The following is a 27,502-nucleotide window of genomic DNA, read 5'->3' as shown; positions in this document are numbered from 1 at the left end:
CCAAGACGCACAATGAGAATTTTGTACATGGTTGCAACACCCTCAAAAGCCCGTTCTTTGATTCTGATTTCTACGAAAAACGACAGCCAACCCGCATCCTTAAGATCATCGCTACCCCACAAACCACGACCCCCCCCCCCAACAAGGCCCCTCCCATTACCACCACCAACACCACCACCACCACCACCACAGCTCCCAACCCGGCTGTCAGGCACCTGGACCCGGTCAATGCAGGCATCCTCCCACCAGTCAGGGCCTGCGCTAGCCTCGACCCCAGGTTTGCCCTTGGCCGCGGCGCAGTTCTACTGGATTCGCCTGACGAGGGGACAGACCGGACAGGACAGACTCTAGAGGTCAATCCATGTCCAGGCCCAAGGTCTAGGTCCACGTCGAGGTCCACGTACAAAGCCAACCGCCTCTCTTCATACTTGGCCTATATTAACCCAACATCTCCACCGACCTCGTCTTCGTCGTCTGCGACCACCGCCTCTGCGACCCTCCCGACACACCTACAACCTGCGTGCTCCAGGGCTCTCCAACTTCTGCAGCGAGCAACGCCGCCCACTCGACCTACCAACCCCCGCTATCGACCTTCCCCATTTGATCGCCTCGCCGATTGCGCTGCTCTGTCGCCCCAGCGGTTCTCTCCCCCTGGCAGTGTCGACTCCCAAGCGCTGCGCGATCCCACCGTCTGTCTCGTCGCACACATCGTGGTCGGCAGGCATTGACGAAGCACGACATATCCACTCGGCACAATCCACATTCGCCATCAGTCGCTCAGAGTGCGCCACCTGCGTCTTTTCTGCCGTGTTGCGACAGCGAATGCAGTAGCCCGCAGTCGAAAGCCGAACGCCTCTTAAAGAGACACGCCCCCCTCTTCTGTCCGCTCACGATGTTGTTAGTCTTTCCTCGTCGGCGGCGTCCCTTTTGGTGCGGGAGGGATTGACAGGTGACTAACCTCACTACGTATTTATTAAAGCAGCGTTCTTCCTCCTCCCCCACGGTATCCCCAGGCCGGCGCCTACGTCGGCCTGGGCGGTCCCGGAGCCATGCCCATGATCGAGACGAACAATACCGTCACCAAGCCGGAAGGCCCCGAATATCAATTCCTCGTCGGCGAGGGTGAGTGGCGACTGCGCCTAGGAACGGAAACGCGCAACCCGCTGACGGCTACATCTCAGGCACCTACGTCTTGAAAGAAGACCTACACCTTGCGACTCCTCCTCCTCACCCGTCCGAAGCTCCGATCATCAACCCCAATCCGCTCGCCACAAACCCGCAGCCCGCCAGCGTCGGCACCAAGGTGTCTCTCTTGAGGCTAGATGTGCGGCCGCCTCCGCCGTCCTTCTACCGAGGCCCCTTCGCGAACGGCCTCTCGTCCCTGGCCAATACGAACACGAGCATACAAGAACACCCGAGCGAGCGTTACTCGACGGAGGCCGGCATGAGCAGTGATGGCGGGAACGGCTCTCTCAGCGATGCGCCCCAGACGTCCATGACGCTCGTATCGGCGCCGGCCTTTGGCGACGGCAACGCGGCCCTGGCACCCATCAACCCTAAGGATGTCGGCAAGAAGAAGAAGCCAAAGAACAACATGACCAAGAGCAACTCGTCATTCATCTCCCGCGTTATCGTCAACGAGAACCTCTCCAAGAAACTAACCGACAGAAAGCCGGAGGGTGTCTTTTGCTTCGCCAACATCAACCGTGCCTTCCAGTGGCTGGACCTGTCGGCCTGGCAGAAGGTACCTATCGCATGCGTCCTCGGATCCAGGAGCTGAAACTGACAAAGCGCAGCAAGATTATCTGACCAAGATTCTGTTCACCAGGGCACATTGCTTGTGCCACGACATCAACCCCGTGACGAAGAGCCTGGGCCACATTGACGTGATCATGGGCTTCTCCACGGGCGAGATCATCTGGTGGGAGCCAGTGTCTCAGCGCTACACGCGTCTGAATAAGAATGTGAGTTGTGTTGAGCCGCCGTGTTTGGGACCGTAGACTCACGTGTGGCAGGGCATCATCAACGGCACCCCCGTGTCCGAGATTCGGTGGATTCCCGGCTCAGATAACCTCTTCCTCGCGGGCCACATGGATGGCTCGCTTGTGGTGTACGACAAGGAGAAGGAGGATGCGCCTTTTGTGCCCGAGGAGGAGCTGGCGACGAACGGCGTGGCCAATGGCGACACCGACGCCACCGACTCTGGCGAGTCCAGCGCGCCCAAGAACGTCAATCCGAACACGCGAATCCACATTTACAAGTCTGTGCACTCCAAGAACCAAAAGGTCAACCCGGTAGCGGCATGGAAACTTTCCAATCAGCGCATCAATGCATTTGCCTTTAGCCCTGATAACCGCCACCTGGCCGTGGTCTCCGAGGATGGCTCGCTGAGGATCATTGACTACCTGAAGGAGGAGTGAGTATCAGCTATTCGGAGTCTGAGGGATGACGTTGACAAGAGACCAGGCTGCTCGACCTTTACCACTCGTACTACGGCGGCTTGATCAGCGTGTGCTGGTCGCCTGACGGCAAGTATGTTCTTACAGGCGGACAAGATGACCTGATCTCCATCTGGTCTGTCATCGATCACGCCATCATCGCTCGCTGCCAAGGCCATCAGTCCTGGGTCACCTCGGTGGCGTTTGACCCGTGGCGATGCGATGACAAGAACTACCGGTTCGGCAGCGTCGGCGAGGACCGCAGGTTGTGCCTATGGGATTTCAACGTCGGCATGTTGAGCAGGCCAAAGGCGGTATGTACCTTTGTTCCACAGTCTTCGGTGAGCAGAATCTAACTTCTCAACAGGCGTCCGTCCGCCAACGAGGCTCGATTTCTTCTCGTTTCCCCGGCTCCACGTCGCTGCAGCGCCTCGAGACAGGCAACACGACGACTAGTGGACGTCTGCGGTCCAACTCTGCCCTCTCGACGGCGGATATCGATGACGACGAGGAGGGCATCGTCCACCCTGTGGAGCCCCGCTCACACACTGCCATGCTCCCGCCTGTCATGGTATGATAGCTCACCCTTGAGGACATGACACTGCTGACACGTAACGTAGTCCAAGGTCATCCACCCTAGTCCCATGTGCTGGCTCGAGTTCACCGAGGACTACATCATGACGAGCTGCAAGTCTGGTATGTTATGATTTCTTTCCAACCGTGTCTGGAAGTGTGGGCTAACGCTATCAAAGGTCATATCCGCACCTGGAGCAGGCCAACAGAGTCAGCGGTTCCAAAGGACGGAGCAACACAGCCTGCGAAATAGAAAATGATTTAAAACTTGGGATTGGATGAATTTCTGTGGACGGCGGGGTTCGATTTGACCCTTGTTGTTCCTACCTAAACAATTTGTACATATGAATGCGATATTAGAGGGAGGTCCGCTGGGCTTGATCCCGATGGCTGCGGCAATTTGAAGTTGAGTTGGGTTCCGACAAGATTGAGTCTCGTTTTCACAGTGAATGCCGTACCTGAGAATTGAAGCGTCTGCCTCGGAAGTACCTCACAGAGGCCGACCTTGCTTCGCCTTGTTGACAATTTCTGAGTCTGGAAAGAATCGGCCTCCTCGAGTACTGGAATGATTACGAAGTGATGGGGTGATGATGATGGGGTCCCAACCAACGCAAAAGGCCCGCGCTGACAGTCTCTACGGCTTTCTCCGCACATTGTGTTTGCTGCCTTGCTAGTCCTTGTCCTCGCGTTCTGGTTCCAGTCTATAGGTCGATTGCATATGGTATATGCCTGGGTGGGGAGCAACCTCTTGCTCAGGTGGGGGTCAAGCATGGGCACTGCAATGTTGCAGGTGACACGATGAGATGAAAGAGAGCGTCCCCACGAGCTCCAGTCTCCATCCCACCCAGCTTTGCTTGGCAGTCAATTCCCACCCTTCTTCATGCCGATGAAATGGCTTGCGGAGCGGCTCCGTTACATCGGTGCGCTGAGCGACCCCGTGACCTGGCTACCTTACTCGGAGTCACCAGACAGGCCAATTATCTGTAAGTTTTCGTTTGCATAGCGAGCCATGTAGGCGTCGGTGCTTGATTCATGGTGTGAGTGGCCTTCAAGCGTAGCGGGCTGGCCCCTGAATGGACTGACGTTGCAGCTACGAGCACCAGAAGGGCTTTTGTAAAGCCTTCCAAGCACAAGCAGGCGGATTCTGGAATTGGGATCATAGAGTCTGAGCCATTGATCTCAACTCAAGTGTTGGAATTCAAAATTATCAGATGCCTTCACACCATCTCATCATGTTACATAGTCATGGGAGCAAAATTATCACATGGATACTGCCAGTAGGTCGTACGTCTTGTCTTGGTAATAATAGGTCAACGCTCTACCCAACCAAAACACCACCCAATACAAAAACATTATTTAACATGAATAATCCATCGACGAATCAGGCTGAAAGGTCGTTCCGTCCTCTACTCCTTGATGACGGCCTCGTCCTCGGCAAACTGATCGACGCGCGTGCTGCCGAACTTGCGAGCGCTGACCTCCTGCTCGAACAGGATGTCCAGCTCACCATAGGTGCGGCCCTTGGTCTCGGGAAGGCGGAAGTAGGCCCAGATGAGGATGAGGACGACGAGGCCGGCCCAGAAGAGACCGGTCTTGGCACCCCAGTTCCAGGAGTTGACGCCGAGCATGCGGGGCATGAGGACGTTGTTAACGAGCTGTGTCATGTCAGTTTTTGGTCTCGAGTGGACGTTGCAGAAGGATGAAACTTACGCCTGCCATGTTGTTGAAGTTGCGGGCCAAGACGATGGTCTTAGCCTTGAGACGGGTCGAGGGAAGCTCGGCCACAAGGGTGTAGCAAAGAGGGCCAACAGTCATATCATACATGAAAGTGTCTATGATCACAGTCAGTAAGCTGGCATGGCCGGGTGGCTGACCTAAGAGTGTGGCTTACAGAAAATAAGGAGGCTGCCGATAGCCCACGACGGACCAGACATGGAAGCCGGAGCAAATCCGAGGCCACCAATAATCACGAGAATGATCAGAAGGGAGCCCATTCCGCCGAGGTACATTGTGCGACGGCCGAATTTCGTCATCAGGACCCAAGAGAGAACGACACCGATGGCACCGACGGCGTACTGGATCAGGTTGAAGGTGAAGGAGTTCTCCGCCGAAAGGCCGGCACGCTCGTAGAACTGGATCGAGTATCCCATCATGGCGCTACCGCAAAGGTTCTGCGCAGTGTACGAGATGGAGGCAATCTCCGTGCGCCTGAGGTCAGACCTCTGGAAGGCGTGCCAGTAGTTCATGCCGGCGGAGTGCTCCTCTTCAAGTTCGTTCGTCGCCTTGATCATCTCGAGCTGGTCGTCCACGTTGAAGTCAACACCGGACTTGGGTGAAACAAGGCTCATGATGGCACGCTTGGCATCGTCGAATCGGCCTTGGCGGACGAGCCACCAGGGAGACTCAGGAGCGAAGATGGTTCCGAGGATGATGAAAGGAGGCCACGCCCACTGCAGAGCAAAGGGGATACGGTAGGCCCACTGGCCCTGCATGGAGAAAAGACCACGGAGAACACCGGCGGCAATCAACTGGCCGATAACCCAGCAGAGGTTGACGTATGCCGTGAGGTACGGGCGAAGGACGACGGGAGCGATATCAGATGCGTAGGCGAGGGTCAAAGTCTGGAAGATACCCCAAGGAATTCCAAGGACAATCTGGCCGGCGAGAAGAGTGTCCAGGTTCTGAGCGAAGAAGGGAATAAAGAGAAGCTAGTTGTAACGTCGTTAGTGTGTTGTTCGGACTGATCTTCGGTTTCAACCATCTTGTGATGAAGCCACAACTCCCAGGACCTCAACTTACGGCGATCATCATAAATTGTGAGACAAACATGGTCCTACGGTATCCTATAGCGTCGGAAAGGTACCCATTGATGTAGAGGCCGATGATCTGTCCGCATTGTCCGCCGACCTGGATGTATGTCTGCCAGTTCGCGGAGATGACTTTGCCTCCTTTGCCGTCCGGCTCGTTGCCGAACTTCTCCTGGAAGCTATGGGGCACGTAAGCATGTGGTCTGCTTTTAATCCAGCACCGAGGTACGGCAGAACCACCGCAAACACCACTGCCAATGCCACCGCCAATATCTCAGGTACCTTTGGTACCTGAGATCAAGATGAAGGGCAGGAAGGTGAGACTTACGCATCGTAGCCGTAGAAGGCTCCCATCAGAGACAAATCGTAGCCCTCCATGATGATGGCAGTTGAGAACAATAGACTAAAGAGGATCGCCTTGGGGTAGAGCTTGAACGAGTCCCTGAGAGTCAAGTTGTGCTCACGCGTAGTGGCATTGCGAGCATCGTCACGAGCCTGCTCATGGTGCTTGACATCACCTCCATGAGGTAGGTTCTCGACCGCAGCCTCGATCTTGGAGTCGGACGTCATGTTGGTAGTTGTTCTCGCCTCTGGAGAGATGGATGAAGATGAGGAGTCGAGTGAGGAGTGAGTGGTGATCTGCTGAGGCAAAGCAGTGTCCATTGTGCGGGGGACGACTGGAGATCTTATAGATCTCGGAACTTGGACATGTCTCGTAAGACTGCGGGATGGTTGTGAGGGAGAGATGGGGTCGAAAGTGGAAAGTTTGGAGATTTCCAGCTTAACGGAAAGGAGACATCAGATGGACAGGGTTCTCCCACGGGGCCATGACGCGAAGAGACTTACCCCAGACGAGTCTTTCGCCTTCCCCAGGGGAAAGAAAGGAAAAGGATTGGATTGACGAGTCAAGTCTGGCTGGTTACCCCAGACCACCTCGACCGTCTAGAACACCTGCTTAGCCCAATGGGGAAATGCGCGCTCCACGCGTCTTCGCTTAAGGCCCGGCCTCAGACAGTTTGTCGGACCGACAAGCTGCTGTGTGTGATGCATCATACGTGGTGTGTTGAGCCGCCTGTGGGCATCTCAGGGGGCTGACTTGTCGGTCCGACAACAACCAAGAAACAGAATGAGATTCCCAATGCCGGGACGCTAGTGCGGAACCTTGCCTGCCCAGCACCCCTGGTCTGGGTCACCAGACAGCCTGTTTGGGGCCGGGGAAATGCTCGCTCACCCCGACTTTCTCGCTGAATTGGAAAGCTCTCTGACCTGCAGCCATGCGTCCCGTGGGGAAGCTGTTATGGAACTAGCACCATATTCTGATCCGATGTGATGGTTAAGAATTCAGCTGACAATGTAGATCACGTCTGGTTCATGCCTACTTCAACCGCCACGAAGCAAGCCATCTTTTCTTCCCCTCTTGCCATCCCTTTTAGCAGCCAACGCAGGCACGTTTCCCGTTCTTTGAATCTTGCCCTGCCCCGAGCAACACATCATGAGTCTTGTCACTACACGCACCACCGCCCACGAGGCGTCCACACAGGCACGTCTGCCTCTGAAGCACCATGCGCCCTCATACCATCTGAAGGCTCGCGGGTGGATGAACGATCCGTGCGGTCCAGGTTACAACCCCATCACGAAAACCTATCACATCTTTTATCAATGTAAGAACAGAGCAACATTGCACATCTTCGTGGCATATAAGATCTCGGTTTTAACACAATGATAGGGAATCCGTATGGTTGTGAGTGGGGCAACATGTCTTGGGGTCATGCAACGAGCCAAGATGGTTTGCGTTGGACACATGCTCCCTCAGGCGAGCCCGCACTCAAACCGAGTGAGCCCTACGACAAGGAGGGCATCTTCACTGGTTGCTTCTGGCCCACCGGACCTCACGGCGAGAAAGACCAACTCACCGTCGTCTACTCGTCCATTGCCGCCCTGCCCATCCACTGGACCTTGAAGCATATACGCAACTCCGAGGGCGTGTCGCTCGCTACTTCCACCGATGCTGGCAAGACGTGGCAGAAGAGCGAGCTCAACCCCATCCTTGTGGGCGAGCCCGAGGGCGTCGAAGTTACCGGCTTCCGCGACCCGTTCCTCGCCGAGTGGCCTGCGCTCGACCGCATTCGCGGCGAGAAGAGCCTCTACGGCTTCTTGTCCGGCGGCGTCGTCGGCAAGGGCCCCACGGTGTTCTTGTACGCCATCCAGCCTGATAACCTCACGGAGTGGAAATATCTCGGTCCCCTCGTTGACCTAGCGCCCGGCTTCCGCGCGCCCGGTTCCTGGACGAGCGACTTCGGCGTCAACTGGGAATGTGTCAACTTTATCAGCCTGCAAGATGGTGCCCACGAGCAAGATTTTCTTCTCATGGGTACGGAAGGAGGCGTCAAGCCCAGGTACAAGGAGGGCGATGAAGAGCCCCTTGGCCAGTGGTCATCGTGGTTCTCCGGTTCGGTAGAGCAGACTGCGGCCGGCCCACGTCTGCGGCACGAGTTTGACGGTGTTCTGGATCACGGCAGCCTGTACGCGCCCAACTCTTATGTTCATCCTGAGACGCAAAAGAGGATCACGATAGGCTGGGTTCGAGAGGATGGCCTGCCAATGAGCCGTTGCAAAGCGAGGGGCTGGACGGGTTTCTTGTCCCTGCCACGGGAACTGTTCCTCTCCACGACACACAACGTGACCAGGGGCCTGAAATCACCAATCGAGGACATTCGTTCTTTCAAGGTTCTGGAGAGCGGCTCGGGTGGAAAGACTGTGCAGACGCTGGGAATCAAGCCCATGGACGACCTCCGAACACTGCGCCCCTCCCGTCCGGCAGAGTGGTCATCTCTCGGCCGGACGAGCGCTGCCGGCATCCTGCGAGAGCGGACCCGCAACCATAGCTGGGAGCTCGACGCTGTGATCACAGTCGACCCCAAGCAGAAGCGCGTCGGTTTCAATATCTGCCAAAGTCCCGACGGCGTGCAGAAGACGACTGTGTACTTCATCCCCCAGGCCGAGCAGATTGTCGTTGACAAGAGTCTCTCCAATACCGAGGCGGATGTCGACAAGTCGCTTCTCGACGCGCCCTTCACACTTCTCTACTCGCTTGAAAATGGGACGGAGAAGCTGGAGAAGCTTCGCTTGCGCATCTTCCGTGACGGAGACGTACTTGAGGTCTTTGCCAACGATCGCTTTGCATTGACCACAACAGTGTACTGCGACGATTCGTGTGCGGGCATCAACTGGTTCCTCGATGACGAGGGGTCACACAGCGTGTTTGATTCGGTCCAGCTGTGGGAGGATATGGCCGGCACGCAGGGACAGGTGCTTGATATTGGACAGCCTCATCTGTAAATAGTGGATGTCTTGTTTGTAATTATGTGCGTGGGGATGTCAACTAGACGGTAGAGCAGTCGCCTGTCTGTCGGAGTGAAGTGTTCACCGGCGGATACATGGCATGGAGTATTAGCATTAGCATGATCATTTCCAACATGCAATCCTTGAGTGCAATTGTCTGTCAAAAGTCACACATCAGTCATGAAAAAGGTCACACTCGCAGATAGCAGCGCATCTTGGTCATAGCTGGTCCATTGGCGACGAAGCCTGCGACAAAGCACCCAAGGGGACTGGTGAAAATGGCAGTCCGGGATACGACCCTCGAAGCGTGTCCATCTTCTCCTGCAAATAGACCCTGTGCTTGTCGCGCATGCGCTCAAAGTTGATGAGAAAGCGCGCTATGTAAAGGAAATCTTCAATGTGGCTCTCCATGCTCGGCTGGTTGACAGACACGGCCAGAACGTCGGCAATGGTGCTGGTGATCTCGAACAGTTTCTGGAGGATACCGCTGCCCTGTGTGCTGATGCTAGCAATGCTGTCCAGGCGGCTGACGAGGCTCCGAAGCTGTGTTGTCAGGCGTAGAGCGGGGAATTGTAATGAGAGACCCTCGTGGGTATGTGCGGGAGCCAAGCGTAAGAACCCCTTCGAGAGGGCGAGCTGCCAGAGCAGCGTCCGTATCCAGAGCCTGGTGATGAACAAATCGGCGTGCTGTAGCTCTGTGAAGCCATCGTGGCCGCTGAAACGAAGTTCGCGCTCGGATTCCGCGGCATTTATTTCATGTTGGTCAAGCTGCACCTGTTTGCTCTCGATCCAGTCGACTGTGATTTGCGTAGCCCTATCTTCTCTACCATCCCAATTCGACAAGAAAACGTCGTCGAGGATGGTAAAGAGCTCAATGATTCGATCAAAGCCGATTTGAATGTGCGCTGCAATGATTGGATCCCGCATCGGGACACCAGACTTGAGGGGAGGGAGGATGCTGGGAAAGCCTGATGCAATGGTGAGGAATCTCTCATGAATGTAGGCCTCCCAGTAGAGTCTCTGAAACATGACCAAGTCGGCTCCCCGGAGTGTCTCTGCGCTACGCTGGCGTGTCTGGACGACCTGGATCATGGTGATGGCTTCTCGAAGATGGCCGAAGCTGCGATCATAGAACTTGAGGGGCATCATGGCAATTTCAAGATAGATACACGTCATGATCCGCTTGTTGGTGATGAGAGGGGTCTCATCTAGCCGGATGAATGAGTCTGGGCCAAGGTCGACGCGCCTGTGAGCCTCCAGGCTGTATTGAAGAAGCTCGTTCATTTGCGAAGCAGCATCGCCGTGCATGGTGGCCGAGGTCTCTGTCAGAAACGCAGTCGTAGCTCCAAAAGCATAAACCAAGGCAGCGTCTTCAAAACTCTCGTCCATGGCGTCGATGGCGGCGAATATGTCGGCCGGGGAGACTGCGGGGTTGAAGGGGTAAATGATCTGTTCGAATTGCGGGAGAAGGTTTCGAAAGAAGTCTTTAGGTGGCGGAGGACCAGACGAGGATCCAAGAAGGACAGTTTGGCCAGGTGAAAGCTGGCTTCCATAGACGGCGACTGGATGCTGTGCTTGTGGAGGGGATGGTTCTCCCGTGATTTCTCCCCGAGCTTTCGCAACAAGTCTACCCCGGATGGGATTTTTGCGTCTCTCTGGCTCAAGAGTTGCGCCAACGCACCGAATGCCATGAGTCTCGCAGTTGGCACACGGCTGGGCTCCGTCGCATTTAACCTTCCTCAACCGGCACCCATCACAGGCTCGCCTGACTCGAGTCGGGTGCGCGTTGTCGACTGGCATCGAGGCGGGCAGAGGGTTCAATTGATGGGGACATGGAGAAGATGGGTGAAAACTCAGGCAGGACAGCACAAAATTTGTAAAGTTGTGTTCAGCAGACGGACTCGGGATCTGGCGCAGGTTGTCAGAGCAAGGGAGGTAGCGAGCTGAAGTGCAGCTTAAGCCCAGGCGTCTGCCCTATTCAGCCACAAAGGCTGGGACCGGCGCGTGCCGTCGGACCATGTCGTGGCTGGTACGCAGAGGTGGGGTATTCGAGGTTGCTTGATGACATCGCCTACGCGCGCGTGACATGCTTTACGCTGTACTTCAGTCGCTCGCCCGGAGTATGCTCCGTAGCTAATCATCACCCTGAATTGCTTCAGGAGAGGCATGTCGTACACTGAATGAAGACATGGCTCCGCCTCTCAGACCAATCTTACCGCTGTCGTCACCGTGCTGCTCAGTTCGCCATGAGGAGCCCTGTGATGATGCTGGGGACAGTCCCAGTCCTAGGAAGAGGCGCAAGACTATCGACGTCGCTTGCGAGCGTTGTCGGACCAAAAAGAGTGCCGTCAGTGCCCTCCTGCCTGCCTCGCATGACTCGCTCCCCGTGGTTCCGGCGGCACTGACAAATCTAGTGTGACGGCTTTCGGCCAGCATGCACTGCTTGTGTGAGGAGACATGCGCAGTGCACATACCGATCCAGCAAGCAGAAAGTCGAGGAGTACGAGACCGAGATTGAAGCTTTGCAGTGCAAGCTCCGGCACCATGAAGAGCTCGTGAAACGCCTGAGAGCCCTCCCGGAGGACGAGGCCGTCGAATCGCTCCGTTGTCTGCGTTCGATGTCCGACGGCGCCGGCCTGCCATCCCTCAGCCCCCGTACACCCTCACCCTCACTGCTTGCTGTGCCTCAGACCATGGCACCATCTACACACCTTGACCTTGATTCCGACTTCGATCTAAGAAGTCCTTATCTATCGACATGTCCCATGCAGGATCCACTCAGCAGCTCTTCGAAAACTCAAGCGGCCTTGCCATCCTTGCCCGATTTGCCTTTTTCTGAAACCAGCATCACGCAGAAAAGCTCTACCGCAGTTGCCTCGGAGTCACTGCAGATACATCCTTCACTAGTAACTACACAGATAATGGACGTGATACGCGGCGGCCCTCACGCCGGGGTAAACGTCATGCTTCCTTGCGATCCTCGCTTGACCGACTTGGACGTCACATACTGGACCAACGTCCCGATGAGCAATATCTTCGCTGCCGCTATGTTGACGGCATACACACAATGGTACCATCCTTTCTCTGCAATGTTTGACGAAAACCTCTTTCTCGATGACCTCGTTCACCATCGCCACCAGTTTTGCTCCTCGTTCCTTGTTGCTGCTGTACTGTCGACAGCCTGCGTAAGTGCTATGCCATGGCGACGAATAAAAACACTCACTCATTCGGCGTAGCAACAGCACGCAGCATTCGATGCAAAGTCCTTCGAGTATATCCCAGGTTTGACCTTTGAGTGCGAAATGTCGTGGCGGTCAGAACGACATCAACCATCCTCGCTAACATTAGCCGCTTCGCAGCTCTTCGCGAGTAGCGGCGCACTGCGAGGACAGCATTCGCTCCTCAAGGAACTGCTTTCGGACGAAAATCGCGGGGGTGCCATGTTTGAATCGGTTGATGACGATGCATGGCCAAACACACTTGAGGGCGCCACCGAGGGTCCATCAAGGGGCAGAAGTCCTGAATCATGAATTGCATGAGAGCACGTGGCTGTAGCGGCTCTGCTACTTGAGCAAGTCTACTGTCTTATAAATGAAATTGAACGATGTGTATGTGCGTGCTGAAAGAAATCCTATATCGAAGCATATCCGGGTTCGGAAAGCCTCGTAATACGTTGACCACCCTCCTTGACACATTGTTCGCGTAAATACCAAGAACGGCGGAAGGAAATCCCTGTTGAGTCATTCTCAAATCGACATTTAGAAAAGAAACAGGTCAACATTTCAAATATACTTGTTAAAGTTGGTTTGATCCATGGGCCATCATAGTTGGTGTTCCCGATCTGTCATCTCGCAACCATGAAGAGGTATGGATGTGTTATTGGTTGTAATGCATTCCTGCGGCGTCTCTTAAAGGCAAGCAGCGCTGTCTGTAGAGGTTCTTAGCTAGTCGCGGTCATCCATTCTGACAGAATTGGAGGACATCTAAAGGACTGGCGGGGTCGGAGCATGCTTGGGCAAGAGAAAGCATGTATTGCTGTCGGGTCAACTCGAGAGATTCTTGGGAGATGTCACAGGCTAATTTTCCGTAAATAACAGCCGCGAGGCCAAAAGCGAAACTGATGACAGCCAAGAAGGCCACAGTTAACGCGATCCAGAAGCTGGCAGATTCCATCAGGTTGCCCAAGTTGGCCTGGGGGATAAATTGTCTGTAGCCTGAGCGAGGGCTATCGAGAACCTTTTGCAATCGATGCAGCTTGTCACCCCAATATGGGTAGTACTGCAAGTCTCGTTCTATGAGCCTGTTGCAATTACCAAGATCGCAGAAATGTCTTTTCCCTCGCCTTAATAAAGACCGAGCCCGCTTATCGTCTTTCGGAAAAAGAAGATTGAGTGTGTCGAGACATACAACTAGGACTTCACGTTGCGGTAGATGGCGAACCTGCTGCTGAAGATTTGTATGGAGCCACAATTTGAGCTCGAATACGTACAGATTACGATTTTCGTCCTCGTCGGTGTAGTCAAGATGCTGAGAAAGATAGTTGGTCCATAAAATCTCGACCCCATAATTCCTTTCGAGATTCATTGCCGTGAGGCCCACGTCGAGTGGATCGTGACTGATACCTGGTCTGAATTTATTTTTTCTCTTCTCAAAGTAGGGTTCGATTTGCTTCAAGAGCGATGGATCCGATTTTTATTTCAAGTTGTGGACATGTTCGGGTAATTGAGCGAGATCGTCTGTCTCACTAACGCTGACTTACATCATTATGAAGGATGAGGCGAGGACCCGAAGTATCTTAGACACAGTATGATTTACATCTGCCGAGGACGCCACACCCAGTCGTTCGAATAAGCCTGCTACAGCCATATCTCTTGGCTCGTCGAGGAGGTTACGCACGAATCCCACGATGTCGGCCAAATACGGCGGTGGTGGTGGACCTTCTCAAGTCCGATGGGTAGCCGTGATCTGTCCACCCAGCTCTTTTTCAAAGACTGGCAGACGGGAACTATTGAACAAAAGTATTTCATTTTGGCTGATTGCCGGCCAAAGTTTATCGCAGAACGAAGATTCAGCTTCAAGTTTTGGGGACTTGTCATCACGTGAACCCCTGATTGGGGAGAGAAGCATTTTGAGTCGATTCTCAGACTCAAAGGCGGTACTCAAGGGATACTGGAGGTGAGTTAGCGAAACTCAGGTGAACAAACCACGAATCATGACAGATTTTAGAAAGACATGATATCCAGAAAGTCCCTATGACTCTATGTGGGTGGCAATCCTGCAGCGCGAGACTTCCGGCGGGGCAGGCTGCCCTCAAGTAGAAGTTCCAGTGACTGGCGTGTTTCACAGACGACCGCCAATCGCTTTGCAAGGCTTCTCTCATCGGTCTTGTAGGTGCATAGGTTTCTGCAGCCACCATTCAATATCGTTCCGTCGGTCAGCAGTTGAAGCCTGATGACGCTCCTACGACAACTGTGAAGAGATGTTCAGCTTATGAATTATGATTCTACAAGTCCCATATATATTGTTCATTCTTCATTTTATATTCCAGCCTGCTGTACTGTCCAATATACGACGAATACACTCAACTTTCATATATAACTTCCATCCAGCACGTGAGGTCAGAAATGTACCGAAGCCATCTTCGGGCCAGTGATAATCATATCCGGGATTAATAAGTAATCTCCGTACACAAAATCCAATCCCTGTTCCCACAAATCGTTTTGGCCACTCGCTAAAGTAGTCTACATCTACGTGGAAAAAGGGAAAAAATAATAATAATGAAAGGATCATGCGGGAAATTGTCTCATTTCTGCGGGCTGCGATCTATGATCTATTTTGCGCTGTGGTCGGTGAGCGATCACTAGGCTGGTTGGGAAGCTGTCACGAAGGAATGCTTTAGAACACTGACAAAGAGATAAACAGAGGCTTTTGCCCTGTTCCTGTGTACCTACGAACTTGAGGCGGCTAAAAGCGCCACCAATTGCACACTTGGAGGCGCCAAGCTCTTTTTGGCGATGTGCGGCTGAGTTTCAGGGGTCTGACGATGCTTCACGTGGTTGCTAGCCAAAATCCACAATCCGATCTATATGTCCTGCAAGACGGTCGCTTTTTCTTGCCCAGTTTTCGAAGTCACCTATCGGAAGATATCTGGAGTGGTCGAATAGATAGCCGGACAGGTAAGTTGCCCAGGTAGGCAGGCGTCTTAGAGAGTAGCCCAACGAGGACAGCGCTCGAGATTCAACAGGGCGCTGCCAAATATTCCTGCTCCACCATGGGCAACACGAACTCGTCCGCGTCGGACATCATCACCTACATCGGTGTCCCGCTCGCCGTGCTGGGTGTACTGCCAATTCTTTACAATACACTGGCCACTCTGGCTGCTCTCTCTCGCATCCGCCGCATGCTCCGCCACTCCCGCCTGACCGCCCTCACCCGCTCCGATGTCGTCAATCGTGTGATCGAAGTCGACCTCCCTCGCTATGCCGTAACCCCATGGCACCGCTCCATGCATCGATCTGCGTACTGGTCTTTGGCGTCTCATCCTAGCACCATCCCCGGCGGCTCGTGGTCCGTCTTCAACTGGAACACCAACACCATTGGCATTCGCACGCAGCGCGTGGAGTATGCCGACCAGTTACGTCAGCCCCAAGTCGAGGTAGCTTTTGAGGAACTCATTTGCTATCTTCTGGACTTGGGGGCTGTACCTAATGCTCACGGCTGGAGGCTGCTGAGGAATACTGGACTCTGGACGCCCGTCGGATGTGCACTCATGCAGAGTCCTGATGGAACCCACAAAGCGCTGACCGTGGCCCCCTTGGACAATTCTGACGGGCATCTAAGTCTGGCCGTTAGCTGGTCATCGCACTGGACGACAAGAGATCACACGTCGTTGCCGCCATACTGGGTTCGCTTGCCAGCACCATCTGCCGAGGCTCAGACAGTGGCACCGATCGAAAGCTCAACCGACGCGAAAGACAATCAAGATATCAAACCACGGGCCGAGGGGGAAAATATTCCTCCCCCTACCACTGTCCCGAAGAGGCTTTCTTCAAGAACCATTATTTGCAAGATTTCTTCTCAGGGTCTCATAGCCGCTCAGCACGAGCTGGATCCGGAGTCGCCATCGTCGTCACACTCCGACCCTGACCCCGAGTCACCGCTGGACAACCTTTCCATCGAGCACCTCCGCCCAGCCACGACAGCGACCTGGTTCGCAAGCGCGGCAACAGCCTACGGAACCTCCGCTCGCACCCTCCTCTGGTCTCATCGCATTCCAGAGACCCTCCTGTCCTTCGTCCGCCGCGCGTCCATCCCCTGTGGCGTTCTCGAGTTGATCTCTCTCGTCGATCCCTCGGCAACACCTGAGTGGGGGACTCTCAGCGCCGATGATTCCGAGGCGCGACGTGTGGAGCTCATGATGCGGCGTATGAGGGAGCAGAGAGGTCACATGGAGAAGGAGGCTCGCATGAGCGTCGCGGAGAGGCAGCAGGCCATCAAGACGCGGATGGAGCGCGAGAACCTCCAGAGGCTCGACGATTGTATGTTCTCCTTTCCTATTCCTTTGAACGCACTGGGCGAGCGCAACAAGCTGACATTGATCCACCCTAGTCCGCGACAAGATGCACGCGGATCTGCAGAGAAAAGAAGCTCGTCTGCTCGAAGCGCTGCAATCACCTAAGTGGACGCCCGCGCAACTGGCGCCCCACGCCCTGCGCTGGCTCAAGGAGAACTCGGCATGGGGAAGCATCTTCTCCTCCGTGCCGGTGCCTGAAGGCCCTGTTTCCTGGTCGCTGAAGCCGGTGTTGGGTCCGCTGCTCCACACCATTGTGCTCAATGATGAGCTTTCTTCCCGGCTCGTCGCGGCGCTCGAATCATGGAAGGCATGGTCTGAGAATGGAGGTATGCGCCGCGCGGACATTGATGCGCTGATGAAGGATGCCAATGGCGATAGGGAGGCCTTTGCGCTCGCAAGCCTGGTCGCCGCGGGTGTTGGTGAGGCCACGTCTGGAGATGGTATCACGGGAGCAAGGGCTGGGGATGCTGTGGGGGCTGACATGCAAGAATGCCTCGGAATGTGGCCAAAGATAAGGCTGGGATGAAAGCAAGTCGACGACTTGACGAGCGGGAGCGTTCCCATTTGATTCCAAATTATGTTTTCGTGATCATTATACTCAAGCATCGTAGTAATAAAACAGTGAGAGATGGTCTTCATAATGACCGTATTCTTCTTTTTTGGAGGTGGTGTTGTGCATGCTTCGGTTTCCTTGTAGAGGCCGTGATAAAATCCTGTCCATCTTACCAGCATACGATTGTCAAGGATCCCAAACGCCTGTTACCATACTCGCGACCAGTCTTCTGTCCGGACTTTGCTTCGAGAGGTGTATCATGACAGTCAAGAAAATTGAAGTCAGCAGTAGAGATGACCAGGCGAGGTACACAAAATTACGTACGGGCAAGGAGGTCGCAGAAGAAGTTCCACTCCCCGGTTCACATTTCAGCGTTAAGAGCTTCAGATGAATGTAGTAAGCTCAGCAATCGCATCTGCCGGCTTTTTCTGTCGACAGTATATCGCAAGGTCCCACGATTCATGATATGAGGGTTCAATTAGATTCCCAGAACCATCCTGGCTGGTTTGCGTTGTTGTTTTGTAGTACAGCACAAGAAGCCCCGCTAACGTAAGCCACGGATGGCTCCATTGAGTTGAAGTCGACCGGGATGCGGCCGGAGTATTGGCCGTGAAGTCCTTGCCGATGGATGTATTGGTACTCGGGGGGGTATTGAGTATCGACGTTGCTGTCCTCCGGCGGAGAATAATAAGCTGCTGTCCCCGGACTCATTGTTGCCCGGTATGTTTGGCTTGGCCCACGCCTGCTCTGCTGTCTCATTCTTTGAATGTGTGCGCGCGGCATGCCGTCCATGGAGATATCCGGCAAGGTCGAACGATTTAAACAATTAAGGGGCACTTCTTCAGTCAACTCTCGTTCAACGCCGACCTGTTCTGGGAAACTCGATGCAGAAGATGCTGGAGATGGGGGAAAAGTGTAAGACAACGGCGGGAGCGTTTCATGTCTCACTGAACAAACGGTTTCGACCTGCGTTTGCCTGGTATAGCACTCCCTGTAAGCGTGTCAGCGGCAATTCTAGATCAAGCTGGATGACGAAATAGTCAGACAGAGAAGCGCGACCGAATCAGAGACGTACAACGATGTATTTGTGTTGCGGTTAAGCTCGTCAATCTCTTGCCTGGATAGCTCGGCGTCCTCCCAGAAGTTGCGTGAGCGTTCAATCCCACTGTTGTTACTCAAAGTTCTAGTTGGTGTTATGCTCTGTCCAGCCATGAAGCGGAAAGGAGGGTTTGGCGAGCTCTCCTGCTGGTGGTTATCAAGCTTCTCGGCGCTGGCCTTGGGGGTCTTGTTCTTGGTGAGAGTATATTTCCCGATACCCCATCTCTTGAATCTTCCTCGGTAAGCTCGTCTCCTGCAAGGTGTGATTTCAGCATTCCATTCAGGACGGAACATCTTTGTCAAATAAAATTGAAAGTCTGGCTTACGATGCTTTGAATTGCCACTCCCTCTCCATTATTTTCATCACCTCGTCAAGCGTCTTTCTGTCATCTTTGTAGAGCTTGATGATCTCGCCCTGGTGCTTGTCCCATGGTTTGCCCATCATACGAGCTAGCCGCCTGCTCGGTCTGAAGCCCCGCGAGTCGAAGCACAGGAAAACTTTACGAAGGCGGAAAGTCTGAGCTGGTGCAGCTATGCTCTCAGAACCCCATGCTGCAAACGGTAGGCGTAGAAGAATATCAGCCGAAAGAGAAGCCATTTCACTAGAGAACCTATCGCGGTCGAAGCCCCGCCTTATAGGTATACTAATGGTGCACTGCCCGGACAAGGCTACGAGTCACATTAAGGCTGGGCTATCGCACGTCCAGCGAGGCAGCCAAGCAAGCCGGAGGCGGGCGTATAGGATGTCAGCCAGCACCAGCCGCTCGATGTAGTCCGCGCACAAGGCAGCCAAGGTGGCGAACCGATGACCCAAAGCTGGTACTTTCGGTGTCAACGAAAGAGGGGAATAAGAAGGCCCTTCCTCGCCATCTGACGGTCACATTTTTCGATAACCTTTGCCCAGAATGCACCAGAGCCTGCATGCCCCCAAGTTCTTCTGCCGAGAAAACGCAGCCAATCTCGTCTATTGGCTCAGGTCTCGTTGAAAAACGCCGTGCAGACGTCCACCTCGAGTAATGGCAAGGCAGCCAGCGAGCCATCTCTCCTCTCGCCCAGTTCAAGGCTCGCTCCTTGCAAACAGGGCGGCCGACAGAATGCCAACGCACCCATTTCCTCCTCCCCTTCCCTCCATCTCAAGATCAGATCACTTGAAAAGTCTTGTGTAACGCTATTGTATTCGATGGCCACCTCGGGAGTGAAGTCCCTCGCCGTGTCGAATTAGAAGTTGCAGTGGAGTGTCTGGTCCGCGCGCTCAATTCTATGCACCAATTGGAACCACATCATCGGCAGGTGTTTGACCTTGGTGAGCGCCTTGTCGTTATCTCTAGCGAGGCAGAATGGCAATTCCTTTCCAAAACACCTACCTGCTGTACATCGCGACCGCATGCCTTCATTGCGAGATCGCACGGCCCGAAAACGGCGTGCAAGGCATCACGCTCGATGGTTTGCCTGGCCTTCGCCCGTCACACTGCAGTCTTTCCGTCAGCGACTCGAGATATCGCAGCCGCGGCTCCGCCGACATGGCCAGCCAGACCGCCCCCCCCCCCCCCCCCCACATCATGTCGTCAATTCGCGGCATCATGGATCAGCAGGCCTAGAATCGGCGATGAAGATCCCTAACGTAGCAATCGTCTACTTCCTTCAGCAGTTCTGAGACATGTCACTGGCGACGTGGCCTTCGGTAAGCAACGATTGCTTGATGCGTCTCGCCTCATGATGTCGACAATGGCTTTGATGACCGGAACAGGGATCCAGGTGGGAAGGGGGTTGTCATTGGCGTACACACCGTTCCACAAGAACGGGCTTTTGGTTCATTCTGATGACGGATCAAAATATCTGTCACCTACCACCTACTAGGACGGCCTTGCAAATGATGTTGATCCGGGCCATCAACCGGACCCGGGTCCAAAGCATCGGGCCGGCAGCGAAATGAGAAAAGCAAACGTCGAACAATACGCAAAAGCTGCGTTACAGCATTGAACAGAAAATTGTTGTATTTCAAGGTCTTGGTTGTATTATCTCGAGCAACTTTGTTACCTGGCTGGTCTGTCAACCCTGCTCCCTACACTAGCTCCTCGCAGAGAGACAAGGCGAAGAGAACAACGCCGCGCTCAGCGTTAAAAAGTAAAGTAAGTATCACATTTCAAAAGGATGAGTCGAGGTCCATCGTAGTGGATGGTCTGCCCGCCTCACTTTCCGCCTTGCCCTAGACCGCATGTAGAGAAGGCGTCGGAGCGAACCGGGCGACCGATCCGCCTCATTTATGACAGAGCCTCAACTTCCTAGAAAGCAGGGGGGGCAGCTCCAGCCTTCTCAGGAGCCGGTGCTGCGGCTGGTGCCGCCTGAGCAGGAGCAGCCTGAGCAGGGGCAGCCTGCACAGGAGGCTTCTCGTCCGCTGCCGCCAGTACTCCAGATTGCTGTGCTTCGTGACCTGCGACCGGCGAAGTGGGACCTGGCGGCGTGACGGCAGCAAACTTGGCATCCTGATCCACGACGGGCGACGACGGTGACGTCGGCTCTGCGGGGCCGGTAGCGCCGGCAACGCCCCTGATAATGTCGAACCAACGCTGCGCGTCGGAAGGGGTGTGGGCCTTGAAGGCCAACTCGGCAGTGCCGGTAAGCTTGGCGCTCATGCCGCCGCTGCGATCCTTGCCCTTGACGTTAAACTTTTCGCCAGAAGGAGCGCCAATGATGGCGTCGGGCAAGTAGATTGATAGTTCGGGCTTGGGGTCGACGCGAGCATTATCCGAGTCCTTGAACTCGTGAAGGAACTTGGAAGGTGTGACAACATAGTAGCCGGTCGTGTAGCCCCACGACAACTTGTTACGCGACTTGCGCTCGAGCGATCCCTCGATGAGGGACTTGGTGGCCGGGTGGGACATGTTGGGGAACTGAATGTCGTCAACGGAGCGGGCGGGGTCGTTGGGGTTGATGAGGCGGTCAGCGGAGCGGGTGGTGAAGCCGCGCCACTCGAAATCGGGCACGACGGATTGGATGGATTGCAGCATGTCGTAGTGCAGGGCGCGCGTCTTCTCGCCCTGGCCGCCGGCGAGGAGGGTGAAGGACTCCATGGCCTGCTGAATGACCTGGACAATATGTGCCTCAAAGGCTTGCGAGTTGTTCTGGACAGCAAGTAGATCATTGCGGTTGTTGTTCTCCTCAATGACCTGCTTGTGGAGGCGGTGCAGGACACCACGGTTGACGACGTAGGGATCATCGGAGCCGTGGATCTTGCCACCAGAGGACTCATAGGATGCGGTCTGTTGACCGAGAAGCTCGATATGCTTCTGAGTGTTGTTGCGGGCCTTCTCGACTTCCTTGGCCGTCTTCTCAACACCGCTGGTCAACTCTTTGCTCTTGGCCTTGATCTCCTTGTGTAGACGATCAAGAACGGGCAGGACAGAGCCCTTGATCGACTTCTCGGTCTCAATGTTGGTGTTGATGAGGGCCTGGGTGTTGGAGCGCATGTTCTCGAAGTAGCCAGCGATTCCACCGAGAGACTGGTCGAAGTGGTGACCCTCCTTGAGGGGGTTCGAGATGGTCTTGAGAGCGCGCTCATATTCCTTAGCCTGAGCGCGGTGAATCTTCTCAATCGCGCCCATGTAGTCCTCGAGATAACCAACAGCATGCTTCCATGCCTGAAGGCGCTCGCCTAGGAGGCCAGCGGTCTGTAGTTTGGTAGTTAGCCTTGGCTTCGAAGAGGAAGCTTTTGAGCGGTAAGGGGAGGGCGTACGCTGGTGGGGTCAGTGTCGGAGATGGCACCATCGTTTGTGCTCGCGGTGGTCAGGCCAGTGGCCGCCCTCGATGGCAGCTCGGTCGGAGTAGCGCTCATAATGTCGGATTTGCCGTGGTGTTGATCGAGTGGAGGAGGTGAGTCGCAGGAGAGAGGAGAGAACCGTTCTTTCCGGGTCAGCAATGCAACGAAGAAATCCGGCAACGACGGCCAAGCAAAGACGACTCAACGAGGAGGAGAGGGAGGCATCCAGGGTCTTGAAGCTCGTCTCCCAAGCCCCCCATGCCACCTCTTGGCCTCGCTCTTTGGGGCAAGGCGGTGACCTGATCCATCTACGGACGCACCAAATACGACTGGTCCACAACAGCTCGGGCGCCCGGGCCAACAACCCCTCCCTCCCCTTTGGTGGTGCCTGCCCCCATCTTCCCTGCGCTGATCCCTAATGAAGAGGGGGTGGGTTCGAGTCGATACTTACAGGATACGCTTGTAGGCGAGAATGATTCAAGTGTTGGTGATGAATTACGATTAATAGGTGGTACGTGTCGAAAGGAGGCTGCCTGGATGCAGTCGAATTCACAAGAGCAGACGATGTCGAAACTCTGTTCCGCCCGCTCGACGACAGAGGGGCAGACCAACGGCCACTTAAATTGCTCGCGCCAGAACCCTGGATGACGTCAACACGTCCCTCCATTGCCTTCCGACTCTCCCTTCCTCATGCCCTTGGCCAGCGCTAACAGCAGATCGTCCCAGGTGAACCATGCCAACCCATGTCGCGACACCACCAGAACCCTCAGCTGTACAAGCTTTGTGATCTGTGTGGCTTGCTCTAGCCTCCAGCTTTGGTCGACATGTCCGCAGGTTTTGCCCCGGACCACCAATCCCCCGGTGGCCAAAGAACGGGGTCGCCGCGACGGTCCCTGCTCTGCTGGGATTCTTTCCACGATGGCTGCCCTGAAAAGCGACGATCACGCCACGGCGATGGGGTCCAACAATGCATGCAGGGCACAATTGTGTGGCTTAGACATGAAATTCAGTTCCTAACTCAGGGGATCTCCCTCACGAATATGTCAGAGGGAGAAAGAAAAAAAAAAGAGACAGAGAGAGAGAAGGAGAGAGTGAGCGAAGGGCAAGGCGTGCAACGTATACAGGAACGCCAAAACTTGTCGCTGCTAGTAGTATCGGTGGAACAACCTAGTCTGAAATGACAGTAAAGACACCACACCGCTCTTCCCAGAGCCGCTTCGCAGCAACGACCTCCTCGCTGTGATGGAGCACCATCGAGTTGGTGATGACCCACGCATGTGCCGCCATCCCCCGCCTCGGAGAGTTACTCAATCCCGGGCGTGCTGTATCATCGCCGGTAATTAGTTTCCAGTCCGCCAGCTCGTTCGTCACCGTCCGAAACAGTCTCGCCATGTCGCCGCCTTCGTGGTGGCTATTTGCCTGCAGCCAAACGTTGTACAGATCTCGTTCAAAGTACGCATACAGATCCACCGCCGTCTGGGGACAATCCAGCTGCTCCGTGACGGGCCCGCTGCTGAACGCCCAGATGATGTCCGTCAGCGCCGTCAAGACTCCCTGGCCGTAAGGGCTCACGTCTGTGAGTTGGAGGTGGTTTGTCTTGGTGAAGAACTCTTCGGGGAAGAGGGACAGGATCCGCGAAATCGGTTGCCATGCCTGCTGCATGGCGCGGACGTCATTGGGATTCGCACGGCAGGCCTCGCGAGCCCCCAGGCTCTTCCTGAGAAGACTATCGATTCTGGACCATTTCGCTGCGTCGAGACTAGAAGTCATGGTCACTCCGGGGGGGGAAACAATGTTGCCCTTCAGATTGGAAGTAATTTTAAGTGAAGCTATCAGTAAGCAACGAGGGAGCAAGCTGATGGATACTCTGGAGCTGTTATGGCATCGACGAAGAAGCCTGATTGCATCCGTGTCAGCAGCAAGCCTGATGATCCTCACGAAAGCCACCTCTCAACAGCAAGGCTCTCAGGCTCCAGAGTAACACACATTCGATGAAGCCCAAGTATGCTGGCAAGCACCCATTGGCCCGAAGAGATGCATGCCACCAGCTGATTACCCGACGGCTCCCTTCATTGCCTGTTGACGACGACAGTAAGCATGACCTGCGAATCCACGAGATACGCCATGTCATGCAATCCGGCCCATGCATGTGACATTTGCGCATACTCCACTCTATCGACCTGACAATCCACGCTTCATGACTAATGAGTCAGTGTGCCTGATGAAATGGGGTCCAGCAATCGCGCATGGCGATCATCTCATTGCGACGTTTCATGACCACGGCAGTTCTCGCCGCATAGCCTTGTACGAAGGATACACGCATTCGGTTTGACCCGATCGTTTCAAGTTGCGATCGCGCCGCTCCCTACGCGCCATCATGAGACGAACCTGTGCACATCTGCTCACCGGGACTCTAAGTACATCCCCGCTGTGCAATAGCGGTTTGTTCGATTTGCGCAGCACGTAAAGAGGGACTGTGATCAAGGAAATAAGCTTCGTTGGTATCTTCGCCCTCAAGGCAGTCTTGCTAGTACAGTATATCGCTCGTAAATCTAAGGACCCCAGCAGTCTTCTTCGTCAGAATATTTCTGAAAATCCGCGCCCATGCCCAGCAAGTCCTGTCAATTGTGAGAGAAAGCAAACGCCTCACGGCCTCATCTACTTGGCTGCTCTATAATCATCGAGACAACTGGTCCCCACGCATATCCCAAACGCCGTAGCCATGCAATTCCAATTATCGTTGCTGTTGATCCAAAATGGTGAAAAAGCGAAAATAAAACAATCGTGGCCAGTGTTGATGACCTAAACGGAAAAGAAACTTGAGTTGAGAGAACAACGACGAGACGGAGTATTTAGACGACACGATCCCGGGCTTGCATCAAATGAAGGCGTCGGTCGTCAACACCGACCTGCTGCAGGATGCTATTCATGCTCGTCGATCGGTTCCACGGATGGATGTGCCTCTCAGTCAGGGGTGGTGTTCCAGGCGCTGTGCGTGAGCCGGTAGGCACGGATTCGTGAATCACGTCCAGGGGGTCGACTTCAGGGCGGTCGCTCGGCATGGGTGTCGAAGGTGCGCTCATGGCTGTCAAGTAATCGGGCAGTACCTCACCGCGGCTCGCTGCCCGCGAGCGTGCTGGCGTCTTCAGCGCCGTAGTATAGCTGGGCACCTTGCTGAGGGTCGCCACGTCGAGGCTCTCTACGTGCTCGGGCGAGTTGCGGCCCGAAGGTCGGGGCGAGTCGTTGCTGTTCCCACCATTGCGCTCATCCTCGGCGCTATTGTGGCGTGTCAGGGCCGCAGAGGCAGGCTGCGAAGGGTGGCTCGTCGGTGGGTTCGACCAAGCGCTGATGACGTCGGTGGGTTGCATCCGCTCGGAAGGATCCAGAGAAACATTTTGCAGACGCGAAGTGAGGGCAGCGGGTGCCACGCCGTGGGCACTTGTCATACCGAGAGAGTGGAGGTTATCAGAAGAACCGGCGCGGGATTGCGCGTAGAAAGGTGAGCTGAATCCAGATTGGATACCAGGCGTCTGGAAGCCAGCTCCAGTGTCAACGTCTTCGAACAGTTGATCGAGTATGTGTTCGCCGTAGCCAGGAGGCGCGATGGTTGTGTGGTCGGATTCGGGAGGGGTAGAACCGACGGCAGAGTCGAGGAGTACGCCGTGTTCGTCGAGGGGCATGTTTGGGGAGATGAAGATGGAAACGGGAAGAGTCGCCCGAAGCTGTTCAATCGTCAGCACATTGTAGTCGCGATTGCGCGCTCGTCAGACTTACCTCTGAGACGTGGCCGTCGGGGTTCTTGAGAGCGACAACAAGCTTGAGCTTGTGTCTGATCTTAATGCCGTGGTGATTGACGTCTTGCACACACTGCTTTAGTCGCTTGGGCAGGTTGAGTTTCTTGTTGACTGTCCATCCCTCCTGGCCCGTGTCGCCGATCATGTCCTGCCAGTTGTCTTCTGCTGTGACTCCGAAACTCCACGAGGACACCTCGCGTTCTGTCCGGTGATCTCGCGAGGGGGTGCCTGGCGTGCTCATCTCGCGAATCTCCACCATCTTGATCGTAATGTCGCCCATTTCGAGGCCCTTCAGCAGAGGCGTAAATCGCATTTCCAGCGGGACTGTCGCGCCAAAGACAACGGCCTTTTGCGGTATAATGATAGAGTAGTCGACCTTGTTCGGCCAGATGTTCTCGACGCTCATGGCGTGAAGGAACTCTAGCGCCGAAGGCTCCAGTGTGCGAACAATGCGCAGGGGCTTGTACGCATGAAGGTCGTGAGAAAGCTTGCCGCGAGCTACGGTCGCCTTGAGACGGTAAGTGATGCTGGCTTCAGGGATTCCCTCGACACTCTCGGGAGTCTCGCCGGAGAGATCGAGTTTGAAAGGCCATTCATAGTTGCCGGCCTCGAGAACCTTCTTCTCGCCGTTCTGGCTCTTGACGAATGGCGCCCAACGGTGGCGGAGGAGCTCGGTATGCCTGTCAACCTTGTGGCTCGACATGCTGGAGGTGGGGGTGCGGGACTGGTCCCACGAAAAGCGTAGGTCACCAGTGAATCGGAGGTGTACATCTTCAATTTTGAGAGGGGCTGAGAGGCACAGAACAACAGAGCCCTTGAGAGTTTGGCCGGCTGACTCGTGCTCTGAACCGCGAAAGACGATAAAGTCGTTGTCGAGACTGGGAGTGTCACACAATGTCAGTCGGCGGGCCTTCGGCGATGGAATACGGAGACCGAGGGCGATCGCCCAATCTGTTGATCACATACCGAATGTCAAACAAGGTGACACTACTCCTGCCGCTGGCGACAGTTGAGAAAGACTTGAATGACGGCATCGTGATAGCTCTACTCTTTGTTGAAGAGTAAGAGCAAGAATGCGAATGGTAGGGGATCGTTAGGTAAGAGAGGGAAACCAAGCCCGCTGGGTGGGCAGCAGAAGGAGGGCGTGGTGTATTTATTGCTCTGGATCTTGGGAGTTCGTCCGGCCCAGGGCAAGCGTCAGAGCAGGAGGCAGGCAGGGGAGGCCAGGCGGGAATACCGCCGTTCTGTACCGTGACAAGACAAGATTGTCGGCTTCATAGTTCCAAAACCCACACCCTCACCCCCCCTCCTGCCACTGACGTGGTGGAGAAAGGTGTCGAGCCTAGCGTAAGGGCATCAATCAAAAGTTCAGGGTCGCTCGTTCCCGGCGAGTGACATACTGTGAGGGACAAGGAAGGGAGGAGCAATGCCCGAACTGAAGCAGACAGGGGTGGGTAGTGGCAGGTGCGAAGGGTGGGGTGGAAGGGGGGGGGGTCTATGTCGCGGAGTGGGGAGGGGGTGCACATTAGGTACAGCAGCTTGGCGGAGGGCTCAGGTACTGTACCTG

General features: G+C 55.0%; 10 protein-coding genes across 10 annotated transcripts; 4 read left to right on the top strand and 6 right to left on the bottom strand.

Annotated features, from left to right (window-relative positions):
* Positions 1 to 892: 892 nt before the first annotated feature.
* Positions 893 to 3,264, top strand: D7B24_003486 (uncharacterized protein; the record flags this gene model as incomplete). The annotated part of the gene is made up of 9 exons (XM_028637675.1): positions 893 to 897; positions 980 to 1,122; positions 1,182 to 1,744; positions 1,797 to 1,964; positions 2,016 to 2,416; positions 2,467 to 2,752; positions 2,806 to 3,009; positions 3,059 to 3,134; positions 3,191 to 3,264. 9 exons carry the CDS (start codon positions 893 to 895, stop codon positions 3,262 to 3,264), a joined length of 1,920 nt encoding a protein of 639 aa, XP_028499231.1.
* Positions 3,265 to 4,417: 1,153 nt separating this feature from the next.
* Positions 4,418 to 6,388, bottom strand: D7B24_003485 (uncharacterized protein; the record flags this gene model as incomplete). Its single annotated transcript, XM_028637674.1, has 5 exons — positions 4,418 to 4,666; positions 4,722 to 4,843; positions 4,903 to 5,719; positions 5,811 to 5,997; positions 6,147 to 6,388. The coding sequence occupies 5 exons, from the start codon at positions 6,386 to 6,388 to the stop codon at positions 4,418 to 4,420; spliced, it is 1,617 nt and encodes a 538-aa protein (XP_028499230.1).
* Positions 6,389 to 7,310: 922 nt separating this feature from the next.
* Positions 7,311 to 9,157, top strand: D7B24_003484 (uncharacterized protein; the record flags this gene model as incomplete). The annotated part of the gene is made up of 2 exons (XM_028637673.1): positions 7,311 to 7,479; positions 7,545 to 9,157. 2 exons carry the CDS (start codon positions 7,311 to 7,313, stop codon positions 9,155 to 9,157), a joined length of 1,782 nt encoding a protein of 593 aa, XP_028499229.1.
* A 222-nt stretch (positions 9,158 to 9,379) lies between these two features.
* Positions 9,380 to 10,549, bottom strand: D7B24_003483 (uncharacterized protein; the record flags this gene model as incomplete). The annotated part of the gene is made up of 1 exon (XM_028637672.1): positions 9,380 to 10,549. One exon carries the CDS (start codon positions 10,547 to 10,549, stop codon positions 9,380 to 9,382), a length of 1,170 nt encoding a protein of 389 aa, XP_028499228.1.
* A 1,700-nt stretch (positions 10,550 to 12,249) lies between these two features.
* D7B24_003482 (uncharacterized protein) lies at positions 12,250 to 12,690 on the top strand (the record flags this gene model as incomplete). The annotated part of the gene is made up of 2 exons (XM_028637671.1): positions 12,250 to 12,345; positions 12,397 to 12,690. 2 exons carry the CDS (start codon positions 12,250 to 12,252, stop codon positions 12,688 to 12,690), a joined length of 390 nt encoding a protein of 129 aa, XP_028499227.1.
* Positions 12,691 to 15,431: 2,741 nt separating this feature from the next.
* D7B24_003481 (uncharacterized protein) lies at positions 15,432 to 17,259 on the top strand (the record flags this gene model as incomplete). Its single annotated transcript, XM_028637670.1, has 2 exons — positions 15,432 to 16,698; positions 16,769 to 17,259. The coding sequence occupies 2 exons, from the start codon at positions 15,432 to 15,434 to the stop codon at positions 17,257 to 17,259; spliced, it is 1,758 nt and encodes a 585-aa protein (XP_028499226.1).
* A 1,041-nt stretch (positions 17,260 to 18,300) lies between these two features.
* Positions 18,301 to 18,982, bottom strand: D7B24_003480 (uncharacterized protein; the record flags this gene model as incomplete). Its single annotated transcript, XM_028637669.1, has 2 exons — positions 18,301 to 18,637; positions 18,711 to 18,982. 2 exons carry the CDS (start codon positions 18,980 to 18,982, stop codon positions 18,301 to 18,303), a joined length of 609 nt encoding a protein of 202 aa, XP_028499225.1.
* Positions 18,983 to 20,666: 1,684 nt separating this feature from the next.
* Positions 20,667 to 22,216, bottom strand: D7B24_003479 (uncharacterized protein; the record flags this gene model as incomplete). The annotated part of the gene is made up of 2 exons (XM_028637668.1): positions 20,667 to 22,052; positions 22,118 to 22,216. The coding sequence occupies 2 exons, from the start codon at positions 22,214 to 22,216 to the stop codon at positions 20,667 to 20,669; spliced, it is 1,485 nt and encodes a 494-aa protein (XP_028499224.1).
* A 1,092-nt stretch (positions 22,217 to 23,308) lies between these two features.
* D7B24_003478 (uncharacterized protein) lies at positions 23,309 to 23,911 on the bottom strand (the record flags this gene model as incomplete). Its single annotated transcript, XM_028637667.1, has 1 exon — positions 23,309 to 23,911. One exon carries the CDS (start codon positions 23,909 to 23,911, stop codon positions 23,309 to 23,311), a length of 603 nt encoding a protein of 200 aa, XP_028499223.1.
* A 1,082-nt stretch (positions 23,912 to 24,993) lies between these two features.
* D7B24_003477 (uncharacterized protein) lies at positions 24,994 to 26,969 on the bottom strand (the record flags this gene model as incomplete). The annotated part of the gene is made up of 3 exons (XM_028637666.1): positions 24,994 to 25,863; positions 25,916 to 26,813; positions 26,902 to 26,969. The coding sequence occupies 3 exons, from the start codon at positions 26,967 to 26,969 to the stop codon at positions 24,994 to 24,996; spliced, it is 1,836 nt and encodes a 611-aa protein (XP_028499222.1).
* Positions 26,970 to 27,502: the final 533 nt, after the last annotated feature.

Source organism: Verticillium nonalfalfae (genome assembly GCF_003724135.2).
Source record: "Verticillium nonalfalfae strain VnAa140/NRRL 66861 chromosome Unknown scaffold_2, whole genome shotgun sequence".
NCBI classification, from domain to species: domain Eukaryota; kingdom Fungi; phylum Ascomycota; class Sordariomycetes; order Glomerellales; family Plectosphaerellaceae; genus Verticillium; species Verticillium nonalfalfae.
This window is presented reverse-complemented; position numbering and strand designations above follow the sequence as displayed.